Genomic DNA, 19,356 nt, shown 5'->3' on the forward strand with positions numbered 1-19,356 from the left:
AGCCACTAGAGGGGGAGAGGAGCACAAGAACCAGCCGTCCCGCTGCGGCCGGGCTGCTCCCCGCCTTGCTAGGCTCTCCCCTTTTAACCAATAAATATGAAAGACAAGAAAAAAAAACAGGCCTGAAGAAGAGCTTAATGTTCTTCACTGCCTTCACTCCAGTCACGCTTTTCAAGTGCCCTTGTAGCACTCGGGTGCTTTGGCCGGTTTGTGCGACCTGAGGAGTCCCTCGGGGCTCCGCGCAGCCCCAGCACGCACGGGTGCTCATTTAGGGTCCCCTGCGCAGCCCTCCGCGAAGGGCTGCTGTTAAACTGCAAATCGCTAATACCGCGCCAAGCTGAAATGGGGACAAACACGTCTTCCTCGGGTCTTCTCAGTGCCCAAAGGATGAAGCAATCTGGGTCGCCCTTGCTCTGAAAACCACAACCAACCACTGCTGAGGAAGAGAATTTTACTGAAAAAAAACAAACGAATAAACCCCCCCTCTGGCTTCTCATTTTGAGCTCGCCAACCCAGCACTTACCTCACACCAACAGTCACTGCCAGCCTCTAAGAGCTGCTGGTGCAAACCATTTCTCTGCTGGCATTTCCCAACAAGTCAACTGGCCAAAGGGGGAAACTGCCAGCAAGGAGAAGTACCAGGACGTATGAAACATACCTCCGCGGCGCTGAAAAGCACGGCTGGGGCTGGAACGCCATTTATTTTTGCAGCCTTTCGGATAATAACTTCTGCCTCCTTATATCTTCCCTGGGAGATCAGCCACCGAGGGGATTCAGGAATGATCCTGCAATAAGTTTCAGAATAAATGACTCAATGTTTTCACAAAAGTTATTAAAAACACATGTATCATTTTTATGAGTTATGCTCTCATCTCACAGATTGCTTGCAGCAAAGACAGTCAGCACAGAAGCCATGTAATTCATGGATTTGTCTCACTGGGATCAGTGGAGAATTCAAATACATGGGACGTGTTTATTCTTGTGCCGAAGTAGATGCACGCTTGGGCCCTTGTCCTGGGTGGTTGTTTTTTAAGGAATACTTGATGTCCACCAGAAGAAAACAGATGCCACCAGATAGACAGCAGAGATGGGGGTAGCTTAACCAGTGCTGAGCAAAAATATTCTTAGGAAACTGCACACAATACGGAAATGATTTAAATATGCAGAGGGTATATTTAAAGGTTCTGTGTCATAGGAATCTTATATACAAACCTCACAATTTTACCACAGCTCTGAGGCAGGCTCTCCCAGGCAGAGGACAGTGGCAGCCTACCCTTGCAGAGCCGATGACATTTTCTAGTCAGTTCCAGGCATGTGTTTGAGTGAATTGAGTCAAAGACAGGACAGAAAATCCCAACTTTCCTTAACTAAATCCTTTGATCTTAACAGATGCTACCTTCCTCCCTTTAGCCAGCAGTGTTTTTTCCTCTCCTTGGAAAAAAGCAGGTCAGATACTCCTTTTCTGATGAACTCCCTAAAGGACTGACTCAAAGCCATGTCAATGTTTTCGAGTGCCAGATGATTTATAGCAGATCGTTCAACCACTAATGTGAATTTCTGTGAGGTGAGCTGTCTCCTCTGCTCTTCTTTGTGGGCAAGCTGAGGAACATGAGACTGCAGAGACGATGCTGGGAACCTTCTGGAGAATTTGGAAGAGGAATGAATAAAAGAGCAGCTATAGCACAGAGCAGTGGGATGTGCAAGTCACATTGCCCGTGGAAGCAGTGGGTCCAGATGCCCAAGTGCCAGCTAATACCAACCTGCCTCGGCAGAGCTTTGCCAGTGAACCTTCATCCCCATCTACTGCCACATCAGCCCCAGACTGGAAGTGCCATCCGTGGAAATTTTTGGCATGCTTTACGATGTATGCTCTTAAAAAGCATGGAAATTCCCACCAAATACATTTCAAAGCAGGACTCTGAAGCCATGCCTTGGGGACCAATTTCGTGTGCCTCATAGTGCCTGTTCTATAGCAGACATCTGAGAGGCTTCCACCCAAAGCCAACCTCCCCCAAAGAGCAGCTGCTTGGTACAGAGGGAAATGCCACTGTGTTGAAGGAGTTTGAAACATTTCAAGTTAAATAAGCAAATTAACCCTTAAATAGAATCAGACTATCTTTAAAGTCAGATGATAGCAGAGGTGGAACTGAAAACCATTTTAAAGGTTTGGTTTGGTTTGGTTTGAAGACTAAGATTAAAAAAACCCCAAACCAAAACCATCAGCAGAGACTTCTGACAAGACTGAGATCTGCAGGAGCTCTTTTAGATTACAGAAGAGTGGGTCTAAATCACTTAATTATGATAAAGACATTAATCTCATAGGTGTAACTGTTTCAGGACAATAGGAGAAAGGAGGTCCCCAGATAAGACTAATATGAAAGGAAGGAACTCTTTTTGTGGTAAATTATCCTTATTTTAAGAGTGTGAGTGATACCTTGCCTTTCCCTTCCTATTTTTTAATCACGTGTCTCTTTGGACAACAACAGATGACCAAGACAGCAACAGAACGAGGATATCTGCCCTTCTTCAGTGCTTCTGTCCAGCTGAGAAGAGCAGGGAGTTTTCCTAAACTGCTTTTTCAGTCCCCCAGGGCAGAGCATCCATGGGCAAGTGAGGGTGCACCTACACGTCCACCGCGCATTAGAGCAGGGGTGGGTGAGCGCAATGGAAAGGCGAAAGAAAACATGGACTCAGCCACCAAGAAGACAGCGTGGGATGGCTCAGAGGAGCAGGGTAAGGAAGAGCCAACCTTTGGCTTAGCCAGACAGAGTTACTATGGGCTGAAGGAGCTCCCAGATCAAAGTCCTGCTCCAGTAGCCAAAGCAAAGCCTGAGAGGACACACAGCTCCGGGCACGCAGAGCCTGTGCGAGAAGGCTGGCCCGGCGACTCTGCCGGCAAACGCCTCTGCTTAACAGCATCTAGTGCAATGAGCTGCTTAATGACGTCGAGTGCAATAAACTGCCGGCTGCTGCGTGCCCGGTGAACGGGCTCAGCCTTTCGCTGAGATTTTAGTACCAATCGGCAGGTGAATAATCCGCATTTACAAATGGCTTAAAGAAAAAAGCAAGGAAGGAAGGTTAGAATGAATCACGCGGCGGTACTATAGGGGTAAACCTAGAGGTGGATAACAGTGTCCAGAGTTAGGAGTCAAATACAGAATTCCCAAGCTGCTCTGGAAAGCTGGTGAAGAAGTAGCTTCAAGCACAGGGCCAGCACCAGTGAGGCTCAGCAGGTAGTTAACTTGCCTTAAAACTGGCCAAAAAAACCCCAAAGAAAGAATCCCCCCAACTCCCGCCTCAAGGCAAAGCCTCCTCGCATGGCAAATAGGAAAAAAAACCCAAAGAGGAGAAACGGGACCCCCCGACACCCTGCCGTTACCCCGCACCCGGCGCAGGGGAGCGTGGCCTCGCGGCGTGGGAGCACTCACCACCAGAGCGGGATGCAGAACAGCCCCGGGACAGTGAGCGCCAGCAGCAGCATCCGCCAGTCTCTGATGAAGTAAGCAAACAGTGGCAGCAACATGTAGCCAATTGCAAAAAATATGCAAACTCCTAATGTAGAGAATATAATACGAACTGATTTGCCAAGAATTTCTGTTCCTGTTTAAAACAAGGGAGGTTGGATTAGCATTTTAACTCTTTCTTTTCAATCATGACTAAATACTTTACTGCATTTACAAAAAAAATAAGCTAAACAATCTTAGAAAAGAGCAGTTTCTCTTATAATACTTAAAGGGACACTGCCAAGGAGTAATGGTCCAAGAGATGATCATCGTCACAGTGATATTAATCTGGCGGGAGATTGCCCAGATTTTTGTTGTGCTTCTCCCATGGAGCTGCCATTGAAGCACCCGTGAGACCAGTACCATCTGGGCTCTTCCAGCGCCCCGGCAGTCCAGCAGAGTCTGATACAAAACCATTTGCAATGCTAAACACAGTTGTAACGGCAACATCTACACAGTTTCTGTTATTACCATCATTATTTGCTCACAGATCTAGCAGAGGATTTGAGACCCGCGGTTCAGCGAGTTCTCCTCTATTGCAAAGGTTGGCAAAAAGAGAAACAGCTGACAGTGTCCTTTGAACGAAGTATTCTCGTTCACATCTGCCCGGAGTTTAAATGAGCTGGGAACAAAAAATGAAGGCTACCACGTGGAAATGCACAATGAAACATGAACCCTCGGTGGTTTGCTCCAAGGACACCAGGATGAACGAATCCCTGGGTGCTGCTGGAGCACCCAGTCCGGCTCCCACCCGTGGTCAGAGGCAGATGCGAGTGCAAAGGCGTGAAGCCGCTGCCGTACTGGTAGTACTGCGGGGACAGGACCGAGCCTGCTGGTCAGCTACTGCGTACTTGCAAACAAGCTGAGCTTGGAGTGAAAGAGTTTGTGTCACATTTTTTTTGTCCTCTGTGTCAGCCTAGGAACGTGCACCCGGACAGTTAAAGCAGCTCAGCCGATGGGCAGTAACTTGAATGTATGTTTAAAGCCCAAATGTTGCTTGGCACTGCAGTACTTCCCTGCCGCAGCGAGCCCCATGGGTTCCAGCTGCATTAAACAGCTCACAGTGTCCTCTCCTCATGGGAAGGACTGAGCGGAGAGGATTTCAGTTATCTCCATTAGCCTCATTTCCAAAATACTGAGCTCCACGACTGTACACTAACCCCAGCCAAACTATTGGGTGAACTGAAAGAGCTGGGAGGAACTGAAGGAGCTTCACTCCTCCCTGGTCCTTCTCCCTGCCTGGCAAATCTGCTTCTGCCCTACCCAGCGGTTTGTGGGATGGCAGAGAAGACCTGGGCTGCCGTGCTGCCCCGCAGTGCCGGCACCAGCGATAGCAGAGGTCACCTGCAGCACAGCACGGACCCACCCGGCACAGAAAAACTGCTGGGATTATCGGGGACCTTCAGATGAAGGAGCGACTTCTGTTTGCTTTGATTAATGCATTGTCCGAGACAGATAAGGGCAGGCACGGGGAATGGCCGGCAGACTTTCAGGAGCCTTCCCAGCACGCTCGCCTAGGACATAGCCTGCTCCCCCACGTAACCCATTTGGGATTTAAGGTGCAGTTCATTGCTGAGCACTTCGGGAGGAAAGCAGGTCTGTGGACGGCAGACTGACACGGGACGGAAGGACGTGACTTTACAGTGAGGTGGGAATGAATTTCACGTTTATTTTTTTGGAACAGAAGGCTGGAATGTCAGGCTGGCACATCACGGGCTGTAGGACACAACCAGGGAAGATGCCATCTTCAAATAATGCTACTGCTCCAGTAGCCAGGCAGCAGTCAATGAAATTGTCCTGCAGCCACCGTGCCATGCGCAGCCGAGTACCATCCCAATACCTACTAATAAAAATTGAGACTGCTGGAAGCCTTCAAGACCACCTAATTTCTTTTCCAATAAAACACCTAGGCACTGCTTAACAAAATCCACGGACACCCTCAGGTCCACCTCACTTCTCGTTGAGCTCTCAGCCCCACACCTACAGAGCTCTCCTCTCCATCAGGAGCACCGCAAGGGCTGTAACTCCCACAGTTTGGTCTGGACTCAATTAAAAAGCAAACAACACCGAGCAAACAGGAGGGTCTCAGGAAGTTTGGAGAGTATACTTTGGTTATGTAGCGTGGTAAGAACTCCAACATCTAATATGGCAGAGAAAATGGGAAAAAAAACAAGACTAAAAAAAAAAAAAAGTCCTATTTGATAGCTACATTAATTTTCATTTTAGAAACTTGGAGTAACTGAATAAAGTCACAGTGAGAAAGCTGAAAATAAGAACTCCTAGGGATTGAAATGGTGCGTGGGGATAAATTATACCATCTTTCTCTACTGATTGCTCTTGTTTAGAGGGGCTCTCTTGGGAGAGGTCTGATACTCGAAACATTGGTTTATACCTGTTAAACGGTACGTTATAATTTGTGGCCATCCAAAGCCAATATGAGATGACATCTTTCAACTACAATTCTCTTCTCTCCTGCCTCTCCTCCCTCATTCCGCTGGCCAGGAAATAACAGTTCTGGGACGCTACCAACACACCTTCACAAATCTACATAGTGTTTTACAGTCCCAGAACTGGAGCACAACAGTTTTGAGCACTGAAAACCACCGAGGCCTAAAGGTAATTTCACAGGACGTGGTTGTGGAAAAAAAAAAATAAAAAAATCTCTACAGAATTTCGCCAACAGCTTCAGGGGGAAACTACTCTCATGAAGATGGGCAGCAATAGTGCAAAGGGCAGGAAGAGCCCGGGTGGCTGAGGATGCTGGAACAGGGGCTGAGCTACGCACGGGGAGGCAACACAGGTTTGGATGTTGAAAGCTGGAACGACAGCAGAAACCTGTGCTGAGGGGGCCACTTGAAAAAAAAAACAAACCGTCCCACTTGGGGACGGAGAGTGCCAGGGCTGCAGCACAGCCAGCGTCAACGGGGACTTTATACGTGCCGGTGTCACTGCTCCCCTCCCGAGCGCAGGTCACAGCTCTGACCGCCATCGGATGAAACAAGGGAAGCATCTCCAGCGCGTCCCATAATCAGGATGGGCTTTCTTAAGGAGTTACTTTTCTTTTCGTGGGTATATTCTCCTACCCAGCGCCTCTGTCGTGTGTGGCTTCCTGGGTTTGCCTGGCCACGGGCAGAGGACTCATCGGGGCACGCTGATCACACAGCTACACAGGGCAGGGTGGGGAGGATCATCCGCCATTAGTGCCTCCCTCCTTACCGATGACAGGCAGCTGATGACTCATTTAAATTAGGAAGCTAATGCCTAAGTTAGTTAGTTTAGATTAATCCTGCCCTTAGTAACAGCCTCAAGGCTGCCGGGAGAACGGCCAGCATGGCGAGTGCCCGAGGCACTTGCCTCTCCGCTCCCAGGGAGTCACTGCTGCTGCAACAACTCTACACAAAACAGGGTGGCAGAAGAGACAACACAAGGGGTAAAGCACCCTCAAACTGCAGCTGTGCAATTAAACAACCTGAATATTGCTTTCGGGAGACCCAGTCCTCTCTCTCAGCAGTGGGGTGCTCTAGACCCCCCCGCAGCTTTGCCTCTGCCGAGGCAGCATCCCGATCTGCGTCTGGCACTGCCCCACGTTCCCGGGGGAAGCTGCGGAGCTAAATTCCTGCCTGATCAGATCCCACACCCCCATGAGAGGGACTCGTGCTACACAAATCCCATGTCCTTCCAAGAGGATTTTCAGCCAAGCCAGCGCTCCTGACCCACGCTATACCTCCCAGCCTTCCCACGGCGGGTGTTCGCTCCGGCTCCGTCAGCTCCGCACAGGAGTTAACTCCCAGGATGGAGTGAGCAGTGGCAATGGCAATGGCAAGGGATCTCCCTGCTGACAGCCTGACCTACTTAATCCTCCCTCCGCCACTCGTGGCAGTGACTCACGGCTGCCTGGGGACATGATCCTGTATCCCCTCCATAGCACTGATTTCATACCATGCTCTTCTGCTCTGTTTTTTCCCCGTTAAAGCCTCATGGGGTAGGAAAGAACAGCATTAACTATTAGTATACGGTTTTAATTTAGACTAGCTCACCTTACAATCTACAGATTGTAATTTTGCCACCATTGGTTTAAAAGCTGACAGAAACGTAAACGCACATATTTTAAAGACAGCTCTTGCAAATCCCAGCTCCTCCCCCAGGCCTGCATCACTCATCCCGGTAATTCATCCGTGCAGTTGCCTTTCCTGAAAACCCCATGACTAGCGAGAGACTCTGCGGGGTCCCCGTCCCCACAGGGTCCCCCCATCCCCACAGGGTCCCCCCTACCCGCAGGGTCCCCGGGCAGTCGCTGCAGCTCTGCAGCCTCCCCGTGGCCGCTGGCTCTTTCTTCCTACGCTCCCCGCAGAAAACAAAACAAACCTTGGCCTCTAAAATTAGGGACTTTATCACTAACCTCGGCACCGAGACCAGTGACTTTATGGCTAACGGGGCTCTGACATCCACCCGGCTCCTCTGCTCCAGTCCCCCCACGCGTCCGCTGTGCCTGGAAATGCTGGTTTGCTCCCAGGCTTTGCACCCAGGTATGCACTGACCCCTCTGCAAAGGGGCCGGGGGACAGGGAGGAACCCGAATGCCTTCTCTGTCTCAGACCTGCTTCTTCTGATAACAAACCCTGAATGCCTCCTGGAACGGCTTCTCCAAAGAGGAGGGAAATGGATGTTTATTTAGAGGTGTCCTGCTCTCATCTTTTTCTCTAAACCTGTAGAAAGTGTAGGCTTGAAATATCCAAGAGCAAAAAATAATCATACTGGCCTAAATTCGGAATCATACCAGTGAGGATTTACTGGTGTCTAATTAAATGATGCAGGTTCAGAGGGGGTAAAAAAAAACCCCAACCCCCAACAGTACATTAAGCAAGCATTTAATCTAATGCAGGCATAATTCATACCCAGTATGAAGGCCACCACGTAGTTAGAGATCTGTCCCATCCCCACTATGAGAAAGAGCACTGTGAACATCTCCCAGCTGGTAGAGAAGATCTGCAGGAAGCTGAAGCCAGTCTGCACGGCCATCGTCGAAAAAAGGACATTCTTCCTGCCAAACCTTTTGCAAAAGAGAAAGGAGATTATTATTGAAACAGCATTTATTTATGGAGCAGGGCTATATAAGACAGCATGAGGGAGCACAACTACCCAACCTCAAGAGATGCAGCTCAGAATGACCTTCATTCATTTTAAAGAATTTTTTTTTATCATTTTCATAAGCACTAAAAAAAAGAAGTAAAATTTCCAAGACCCAGGAAAATAAACCAAGAAGTAAAATTATGAGCAGAAATGTCAGGGAGCCACAAGGCAGGGACTAAAGAGACTAGACAACAGTACATAAGTGAGAGACACCTGAAGATTGCCAGCCACACAGCCGAAACTTAGGAAATGATAGCGTTTAGGCTACTAGCATCTATACATTGCAACACCGTTACGCTTTGAATCTGCTAAATAGCTTTATCAACTGGCTTCAGTCTCTCGGAGTTGCCATACATATTGCACCCTTTCTCTCACCCCCTTGTCTGCATTAGAAGTACGTAGCATTTTCTTATGGAAAGGTAAGAGCAAGTTTACGTACGGGTTTGCACGCCCGCATGCTGGCCCAGGGCATGCTGCCCTCTGCGCGGGCCGCATCGCCGGCTGCCTGCAGCAGCCCTTGACTTAGGAAAGGTTTCTGCAGCAGCGCAGGGGAAACGGCTCAGGTACGGGCTCAGAACATATCCCTTTACTGACAAACCATTTAAAAAAAATTAAAATTCAACAAATAGCTCATGCTAGAAGGTGACCGGGCTGTCGGGCAGGCTGACCGGCCGCCGGGGCACGCATGCTTTCTCAGATGCTCCCAGTGGGCACATGGCACCGGTGGGATTTAGTGATTATCTCGTCTCCCTTTCAAACAGTAACACCGACTGACTTGTGCATCAGGGGCAGGAGTCGGGAGATTAAATTCAGATCACATGGAATTTAACGCTGGAGGCTTTAGGATTAAGACTCCCATCGAGTTTTGAAACCTCTCTGCTAAACACCCAGAGGAGCGCTGAAACTCTTATGAATGCCTCACTAACAGGCAGCAATCAAAGCAATATTTGAGACCCTGCCATAATGATATGGAAAAAAAGGCTAAGGGATGTATGAAGAGGGAAGCGGAGACTCACAGAAGGAACATATATTCTGCATTTGACACTTCTAAGGCCAGAACTTCAACACTGCTGAGATAATTGTCAAGTGCCTGTAATGTTTTCTTGATATTTTGCATCTACTTAGTCAGACGGTATGACATGATCGCTATCCATTTACAGGTTATCTTTTTTTCTTCCTCGTTATGCTTACTTTATTTCCAGCAAACCACCTCTTCTATGCAGAGCTTCCATTCAAAGGGCAAGTTTCTATCCTGTAGCTCTAAGAATGGACTGTCAGTTAATGCGTGACAGAGAACAACATCTTTTAAAGTACTAAAAAGGCCGGACAAAGAAACAAATGTGGTCGTGAAGTGAAAACCACCACATCAATCTGCAAAGCAGCCACATGGGCTCCTTGCAGAGATCAGCTCTTGGTCTCCTAAAGCGCTCAAGAGGCAGTAATCCTACGCCTGGGGTAGATCAAGGTTGGGATTTTTGAAGAAGCCAGGCCAGTTACCTCATTTTGATCAAAACTCAGAGAACTGGACATTTAACTCCCTTACGCCTCTTAAGAACAAATGCACCAGCCGTGGCACCGGGTCTGCCCTCCTCTGCCCACGGGCGGACCAGGAGCAGCAGTGTTACCTGTCCGAGAGCTGCCCCGAGATGAAGGAGCCGATGAGGACCCCCACGAAGAAGAGGGAGGTGGTCAGCGGGGGTTTCCAGTCGTCCTCACACACCAGGTTCCACTGCAAGAGAAGGGCCCGTGCTCAGATGCAGCCGCAACGCTGCGTCGAGCCTCACCCAGGCGCAGAGGTCATTGGCTGGAGACACACACATTTCCAGGTAATTTAATGTAGTTTCCCCACACCCACATTTCCAGCCATCGCTGGCACCAGCACTGTTTTCACAGCGAAGGTCACTGCCGGAACACCCTGCTTAAAGCACAAAAAAAAGACAAAGCGGTTGCCTCCCCACGCAAGCCCCATCAGGCTGAAACACTGGCAGCCGTCTGACGGGACCGCATCACCTCCGAAGTGGGTGAGCAGCCCAGCAATGCCAAACCCGATGGGCAGTCAGCCTGTGCAGCCCGGGGGCTGCCCTGGCCCCATTTCCAGCACAATCTCCCCACCGCGCGCCCGTCAGGCCCCCTGACACCCAGGACCTGGCTCCCCATGGCCCAAGATGCTCCCCAGGATGCTCCCCAAGAAAAGCAGAGCGATGGAGATGGGCAGGAGGCTGCCCCATCCCTGGCTAGGGATGGTTTCCAATTTACCTGGCCTCTGCCAGCACAAAACCTGCTGCATTTCTCTAATTTCTGGGTTCAACAAGACATATGCAAGAAGGTGCACAGAATAAAATATCTTTTCCCATGCTGACGTGTTTCCAAATTCTCTTCCATCCCCACAACCTGCAGGGCTGACTCACTGCCCATCACTCAGCCTCGTGACCGGACCCGGCTGGGGCTGGAGGCTTAGGACAGGAGCCAGCATGGAAACTTCCACCTAAAGCCGCTCGTAACCCCAGACAAGGTTTAAAAAAATAAAAACAGCATCGTGAATCTCCATCCACTGAAGCTACAGCTGAGCGTGTTTCTGCCATGGCTTGCTCCCGTCCCAGTGACTAATCTCCCAGTTAAGGGATGCCTGCCAGGAGTGCTTATGGATAGACTTCAAACATGTCAGTCTCAAATTAGATAATTCTACCGCAAAGGTAAGCTAATTAGATCACAGATCAAAGTATAGCATAATTTTAATAATTAGCCGTGCTATCAGAGAGCGGGGACATCGCCCGCACCAGCGCTCACCCTGGGCCCAGGGAAGGGAACGAAGGGGCCGAGCTGTCTCGGCAAGCAGTGGCCAAGCCCAAGCAAAGGCAGGGGTGGTGGAGCAGAAACCTCCCCTCTGGGCTGCTCAGGCTCCTGCCCACTCCTCAGCTCAGCTGCAGGCAACAAAAAGGAGCAACTCTTGCATTACAAAGAGACCCAGATGCCATCTGACAGCACTGTGAGTCCTGCTGAAACCAAACCAAACAGCCGATGGGTCAGCGGCCGGGCTTCACTTCTGCTGCTGCCGCAGAAGAACAAGCAGAAGTAAACCCCAAAGCAAAGGGGGATGTGGTGTGGTTTGATGCGGTTTGCTCTGGACTATAATTTAGGGAAGAGATGCAATCAATGCCTATTTTCAGGCAGAACGAAGGTACGCTGCCAGCGATGGGGAGCCGGGTACCTCTGCCCCTCTGCCCAGCTTGCAAAGTAACACCAGCTACGTGACCAAAAGAGATGAACTGAGCTTCAAAACGCAGCCCATGCCTCCTCCTGAGAAACACACGGAGTCTTTAACACGGGAACATGGCGATTTGAGGACTGAGACGTGTCTGCAATACACGTGACTGCAATACAGACACGTGTCTACAATACAATAATTTGAGGACTGAGACGTGTCTGCAGTACAATCTGATTAATAACAAAAAGAAACGTACGGCAGCCGTTTCTGTAAGATATTTTCTCGTCCTTGCTGGCAAGGGAGAGGTGGTGAGGCGTGGGCTGTTCTGGGCGTGCACCCGTGGTTATCTCCGCTGTATTTGATAAGGTGGGTGGGAGCGTGCGGGTCAGCAGGGCTCCGATATGTTCAAGGATGCTAATCGTGAAAAATACATGCAGGGATCTGTTTCACGCGTCAAAGAAAACTGAGATTTCTGTAAAGAAGCTGGGTGGAAATCAAGCCCCCTATTTAAAACAAAGAAAAATTCAGCTTTAGGAAACTGTTAAAAGGAAAAGTTTCTTTACACAGTGCGAGCAGGGAAGAAGGAAAGGCGGCAGAGGGGCAGCTTCTGAAAGCTGTGGGAGCTGCGGCAGCTCCGTGCCAGCCGGCTCACCCGGCCCCCACGCTACGGAGACGTTTTGCCACGTCCTCCTGCACCTCCCTTTCCCCACACTCTGGGAAAGCTGGTGACAAACGAGGTGGCAGAATTAGCAGCCGATACAGACTATCATTAATTATCTGGGCGCTGAGCATCCCGCTCTGGGGCCGCCAGTGCAGCATCTACTCCCGGACCTTCAGACTTCAGTCGCTTGAGGGTAAGGCTCAGCGGTTTTAAAATGCCTCCACCGTGCCAAAGGCACTTTGGCTGCAAAATAAACCCAGCTAAATAATAACTTGCCCATGAAACTGAGTTGCTTCCTGTGTTTCCTTGGTGCCAAATGCCTCCTACCCAGCTGTTCACTCTACCTTGTCCCACAACAGCACAGACAGCAAAAATTTACTATACAGGGTTGAATCTTTAAAATTTACGGGATGTGGTAAACAGCACGCAGCAGCCGGCTGGCCGGAGAGGGGTCGCTGTCAACAGGAACTCGCTGTATTTGAGCAGAAAACACAGAAACACATCAAATCCATCTGACTCCAAGTATAAGCTGTTGAGTGAAGCTGTTGAGTGAAAAAATCACGCTGCCTATTTTCGATCCAATACCACACACAGCACGCGGACCTGGGCGATGATCTATACAGCCCTACTCTACAGGTACGCCTTGTCTTCTACCAAAACGCTAGCCTCCCTCCCCGAAAGCGCTCGCTCTGATGGAGGCTCGAGCCCTAGTGCTGCACAGTGATTGAGCACGCGTCGACATGGTAAGATTTCACTCGTGCTTGAATTTATAGGGCTTTAAGATATTCACTGCATGCTGACTCCTTGCAAGCGGTAATTGGGGAAAAAATGAAATTTAACTTATTTGACCTCTTCCTCAGAAGCTGCATCCATCACAGCCGGTGCCGAGTAGGCCACAGGCACAGGAGCTACAGCCCAGCCACAGCTGAACTACCTACAGCTACAACTTCCAAACTGTCTGTACTGGACTAATTATTCATTAACCAGAAAATAAGTAATTCTGTAATGTTCCTGGCTAAGCATACTGGAGAGCAAAGTTCACGTAAGCTTCCAAGCAAGTGCTTTGAACACTAGGAATAAGAGCTGCTCAAGAAGAACACTGTTAAATCACTTTATTACCATCAGATCCCTCTGACCCTTTCCCACAAGCTCCCAGGTACCGGCTCCTGGAAGAGCCAGTTCTGCCGGGCACTGCCAGTGGGAACGCTATGGATGGAGAAGCTTTGTGAAAAACTGAAACTGCTGGAGAAGGTGCCCTGGCTGCCCAAAGCGACCCTGCCGCCTGCGTTCTCAATCAGAAATCACTACTTAACCATCCGGAGTATCAGCCTATTCATGTCAGATAAGAAAACACTAGCGGAGCCTCATGTAAATGGCCGAGGCTGTAAACCAGGGAAAATCTGACTGTGTTTCGAAGAGTAAATCTGAAGACGAACAGCTCAAGAGATATTAAAAAATCTTCACAGGTTGCCCCGACCACAGCAGCAGGGTGAGCTGCACCCTCCGTGCTGCAGCCTGGGCACCAAGTCCAGCAATGAGACCGGCTCCGCTCAGTGCACGAGTGACGAGCACAGATACCTCCATGCCCCAGTGCAGGGCGGGCTATCAGGGTTGGGCAGGGCTGCCCACCGCTGCTGGAAAAAGCCATAAGGGAACAGAAAAATCCTTCAGATGCCTTCAAACCACAACACTTCATATCCAGCTTCTCACCTCTGGCAGTCCCCAGAGCTCCTGGTTTCTGCCTTCACTGAGAAGTCAGCGCCAGGGCTGGGACAGGGGGGCTGAGCAGGGTAGCACAGGCGAGAGGCGAGCAGCCCCAGCAAAGCCTTCGGCACTCGCTCTGCCCTTTGCAGGGGTCTTGCGATGGTGCCTGGGGTCCGTGCCATGCCCTGGTAGTGGCGAGCAGCCCAGCGAGTGTGTCCCCAGGGAGCGGTGCTGGAAGACAACCTGGCTCAAGGGAATTAACCGGATGCTAACACCTCGCTCCGGAGAGCAAAACTGGTGCTTGTGCTTGAACCTCTAATTACGGTCAGATCTCAGCACCGTTATCTGGAATTAAAGCAGAAGTAGGTTAAGTTCCAGACAAAAAAACCCCAACGTAACAAAAATACATTTATTAATGTTTAAATTAATTTCAAAGCACAGATGGCAGAAAGCAGGATGGGGTGGCGAGAGAAAAGCAGCCCCGCTTTGGGGCCAGGACCTGCTAGATCGGCTCAAGCCCTCTTGTGCAAGCGCAGGTGGCACCGACCCAGTGCAGCGGCCACCTGGCTAGGTGGAAAACAGGGATTTTGTGCTGGGACAGCTTGAGGAGCTGCAGCAGACGGGGAGCTGCTCTGGAGGCAGGGGAAGGAGGCTGGGCCAAGGGGCTCCCGCACCCCGGGTGCCTGCCAAGGCGCCCGGCTGAGCCCGCAAAGCAAAAGGAAACCCTGCAGCCTCCTCGTCTCGGCCGCGGGATCACACCTAACCCCACACTGACCCCACATTTCCACTTGCTCGTCATTACGCCTACAGACTCCCTCTTATCACCCTGACCTGACAATCGCCTTTTTCACCTCTGCTGTGGACACATTCACTTTTCTGCCGTCATCTCCATTTTAAGACCAAGCAGATGACAGAGTTTGGGATCCTCTGTTCCCAGGGTTTAGCACGTCCCCACAGACCCTGGTGCAGAGCTGGCGTCTCCCAGCCTCTCCCTTTCAAGCAGCGATAGTAACAGGACTTGATGAAACTGCATAAATCAAATAAAACCTCCCACACTGAATCCTGTACCATCAAGTTTTGCTCCTGAATGGGGTTCTTGAACTGAAGAGGTTTCTTCACTGAGCTTTCCTGACGGCATGTCCTGGCTCGTCTTTCCTAATACAGAGAAAAATGTTGGGTACAAAAGCGATCATCTCAAGTTTAACCGAGCTGCATCTTTTCAGGGTTTCATCAGTGCCTGTTTTCCTTGTTTTAAAACCAAATTCTGTATTTTTTCCAAATGTCCATGACAATTTTAAAACAAAACAAGTATCCTTCTCTTCCATCTGGCTTACAGATGGGAAGCTGGCACTTGGTTTCCATCTCTGAGTATGCTATTGCCTCTCTGGCCTGCCCCAGGCCCCGTGGCAAACCCCACTGCTGCGTCCCATCCAAATCTGGCACCAAAGGCTCTTGTTTGGCATCTGCCACCACAACTTGTTTGCTGCTTATGAAGAAGGAATAGCATTTCTCCTCCTTTTGCTTCATTTACTGTCTCCGTCAGAGCAACTGCTAACTCCAAACCACAGATTATGAGTTCACGGCCACCCTGGGATAACCTGGCCTCCTTCCGGCAGCGAGCACCGCAGCACTGCCTGTGCTGGCGGTGGCTACCAGGCATCTGCCATGTGGCCATGCCAGCCCACGGGTTACAGCCGGGCATGGCTGCATGCAGCACGTGGGCTGCAGCCGGGCTGCCGCTACAGCTCGCCCACGGCCAGGAGCAGGACGAGCTTCCCAAGCATCCCCTGCCTCTTGATTTGGTGTTGCGAGAGTTCCCCAGCGACAGAACACGACTGCCAGCACAAATGGCAAGAGGCACCCGCGCACGGGCGTCACGTGTGCCGACGGCTTCGCTGTGGGCACGCAAGAGGCGGCTGGCATCCCCTGCCCGCGTCCTGCCCTCCCCCAGCCTGGAGCCGTTCCCGCTCGCCTCCCCCCTGGCATGCTTCGGTGCAGCTGAGCCCATGCCTGCACATTCCTGGTACAGACCCTGACCGTGCCCCTGCGTCCCCGGGGCACAGACCCTGACTGTGCCCCCATGTCCCCGGCGCACAGACCTGCAGCCACGCACTGCTCAGTCAGGACCTTTCCCGGCTGTGCCCCCGTGCAGCATTCTTGGGCGGCAGATGTTGCTGCTGAGTCACGGGGACTCGAGACGAGGGCCAGACACCTGCTGCCTGCCGTGCCGTGCGCCCTGAGCGTGAGCCATCGGTGCGTCAGCGGGGCGTCCCTCGGCTACCCGGGGCACGCTGCTCGGCCAAACGACGGCGGTGCCCGCCAGCTGCCAAACCCAAACACTGGCTGGCGTGAGGATGAGCCCATTAGTCCTTTACCCTGCTAACACAACACAAAAGAGCAGCAGCAACCCTGCAGCTTTAGGGGAATCATGCTTTTCTTCTCCGCCAGAGCTCCGTGCTCCCCGCCAGCGCGGGCAGACAGACAGACAGCATGTCCCCCTGCCATGGCACCGCAGCACAGCCAGAAAACCCAAATACGTGCTTACACGACCCGTCACCGTTGACATTCCCAGAAGACACCCTGTACAAATGATGCCATTGTACAGTCTTAAAAACCGAGCCAAGAGCTTGGCTGCAGCCTGGGGCCCAGGCTCATGCCGGAGCACGCCACAGCAAGCCGGTGTGCCGCGGACCTCGGGCAGCTCCCACGGCACCTGCCTCGCACCAGGTCAGCTAACCCAGCGCTGACGGCCACCAAAGACACCGGTGTGGCTGGCCATACTGGCAGGGGGTGCTGGGGCCAGCAAGGGCCCACCGCTGCCCTAGACCCAGCCAGGCTGTTTGTGTGTTTAGCAGAAGGCGTCGAGGTCCCCATCCACAGCGAGACTGGCAACAAGCGATTCCGTCAGATGGAAAGTTTACCGGGACGGCCAGCGTGCCGGCAGAAGGAAACTATCAGGCTTCTATTTTCAGCCTTTGCCTCCCTGTCCGCAGAGAAACCCTCTCCAAACCAAACAACCTGAAGTTTCAACAGCCGAGATAATACGGGCGGGCGGCTTCTCCCGGCGCCGTTCACCCCCCGGAACCCTCCCTTCTCCCCACGGCACCGCGTCCACCCGGACCCTTTCCCACAGCCGCTTGTCCCGCTGGTTGCTGCTCCCCGTTCATGCCCCCCCCCCCCCCCGCAAGCCCCGGCACAGCCCGGCCGGGCACAGCCTCTTCTCCCCGGGGACACCGGAGGCGGGGGGGGGGGGGGGGGGGGGGGATGCTCGGCGGCCCCGCACCTCGGTGACGATGGTGGAGCGGTAGACGTCGCGGCTGTACTCCCAGCCGTCCAGGCACGGCTCCTGCTCCAGCGAGCCCAGCTCCACGTCGGAGCCGGGCCGCAGCCCCAGCGCCGAGAAGTTGGCGAGCGCGGCCAGGCGGTAGCGGCGGCAGCGGCTCGGGGCCGCCCGCCCGCCCCGCAGCTCCAGCGGGATGCTGGCGTTGCGCCACTCGCCGCTCAGGTTGGCCCCGCGGGGCACGGCGCACCGGTGCTCGGGGGTGCCGGCCAGGAAGACGGCCGACATCCCGTTGAAGCCGTTGGGGACGATGCTGGCGCTGAGGAGGAAGAAGACGAGCCGCTGGAAGCGGCCCCACTCGCCCAGGAAGGCGGTGGCCGCATCGTAGTCGCGCATGGCGCGGCGCGGCTCTCCCGCCGCTCTCCGCGCACCGCGGACGCTCCGCGCGGCGGCTCCGCCCCGGCCCGGCCCGGCCCCCCGCGGAGGCGGCGCGTCCCGGCGGGCGCCCGCGGCCCCGCTCCGGGGGGGGGGGGGGGGGAAGGGGGGGAGGGATGCCGCCGGCCCCGGGCCCCGCAGCATCCCCGGAGCCTTCCCCCGGGGCCGGAGGGCACCTCGGCAGCCGCGGTTGCCCCGCAGCCGGCTCCGGAGCTTTCCAAGGAGGCGGTTTCCGTTTTTGCACCCGGAATATTTCCCAGGTGTATTTCTCTCCCGGAGGCGGGCTCGGGGACCCGCGGCGGGCAGCCGGGGCACGGGCAGGGCTGCGCCGGGACCGGCAGCTCGGCACCCGCGCCCGGCCGTGGGTGGCTGTCCCGGCAGAAACCAGCGCCCGGTGGGATTGCCCGGGAGCGGCGAGCTGGCTCCGCCGCCCCGAGCCCTCCCGGGAGCCCTGAACCCAGCCCCTTCTGGACCCCAAACCAGGTTTCCCCTTGTAGTTCTGCTGCAAGATGGACGAATGCCATCGTGCATCGAGTGGCGATGATCGTTCATAGATAGGAAACCGGAACGGCCGTCGATCGCGCCGTGAGCTGGGTGGGCTGCCGTGGCCGGTGGGAGCGCAGCCGGCGGGCAGGGGCAGCGGGGTGTCTCTCCCCGGCAGCAGCACCCCGTGAATCGCAGGCAGAGCTGGAGGCAGCAGCGGCGTGAGCCCCTCGTCCACACTGGCACGGGGAAAACCAAGCATCAGACACAGCTTCAGAAATCAAACGTGCTCACAGCCCTTGAAAATCTGTCATTATCTGCAGTGCAGTATTTTCTCCCAGTGGTGTTTACGCCATGCAGCAGACAAGGTCAGCAGCGTCTGCTCTGAAGGAGCGTGCAGCAGCTCCGGCCTCGGGAGAGGAGCTTTTTGTATTCCGGTCTCCTATCTGGGAACTATTATTGCTTTACACGTGACTCTTGGCTTTGCCTGGAGTCAGATATGTAGATAGCTGGTAAAGCCATTTCAGAAATCTGAGCAGCGCTGTCATCTTCTGAAATAACTCGAGGGGCACTCGGCAACACGGTGGTGTTTAAAATAACGCACGGCGCTGGGCTTGCTTGAATGAACGTGGCTCCCTGGGGTGCCCGCTTGGGAACGGGGCGGTTTGACCCTGCGGAGCTGAGGATGCCTGTGCTGGTGGCAGGCGAGGGCAGGCCGGGGAAGCATCTCTCCAGCAGAGATGATCAGCGGGTTCTGCGGGTGCACGGGAAGGTGGAGGCACCAACCGGGGAGCGATCGCTGCGGCAGTGCCTGGGGAGGAGAAGCAGATGGCAGCATTTATCCGGGCCAGGCAGAGATCCGCTGCTACGCTGGATAAGGGATGGAGAGCCGATGTCATGCAGTAAGTGGGGAAGATTTAGATACCTCCTGCTTGGAGAGAGGCCAGAGGTGGCAT

The 19,356-nt window shown here is 53.1% G+C and overlaps 1 protein-coding gene across 1 annotated transcript in view; it reads right to left on the reverse strand.

Annotated features, from left to right (window-relative positions):
* Positions 1–17,943, reverse strand: part of SLC22A4 (solute carrier family 22 member 4) — a 29,324-nt gene extending 11,381 nt beyond the window's left edge. Inside the window, exons 1-5 of the mRNA XM_072872290.1 lie at positions 17,486–17,943; positions 10,258–10,361; positions 8,398–8,552; positions 3,429–3,600; positions 659–785 (exon numbers count right to left, since the gene is read on the reverse strand). Of these exons, the coding sequence (XP_072728391.1) occupies positions 659–785; positions 3,429–3,600; positions 8,398–8,552; positions 10,258–10,361; positions 17,486–17,878 (951 nt within the window). The 5' untranslated portion in view covers positions 17,879–17,943. The remainder of the gene's footprint in view (positions 1–658; positions 786–3,428; positions 3,601–8,397; positions 8,553–10,257; positions 10,362–17,485) is intronic.
* Between the last annotated feature and the right edge of the window lie 1,413 nt (positions 17,944–19,356).

This window comes from Ciconia boyciana, chromosome 9, assembly GCF_034638445.1.
Source record: "Ciconia boyciana chromosome 9, ASM3463844v1, whole genome shotgun sequence".
Classification (NCBI taxonomy): domain Eukaryota; kingdom Metazoa; phylum Chordata; class Aves; order Ciconiiformes; family Ciconiidae; genus Ciconia; species Ciconia boyciana.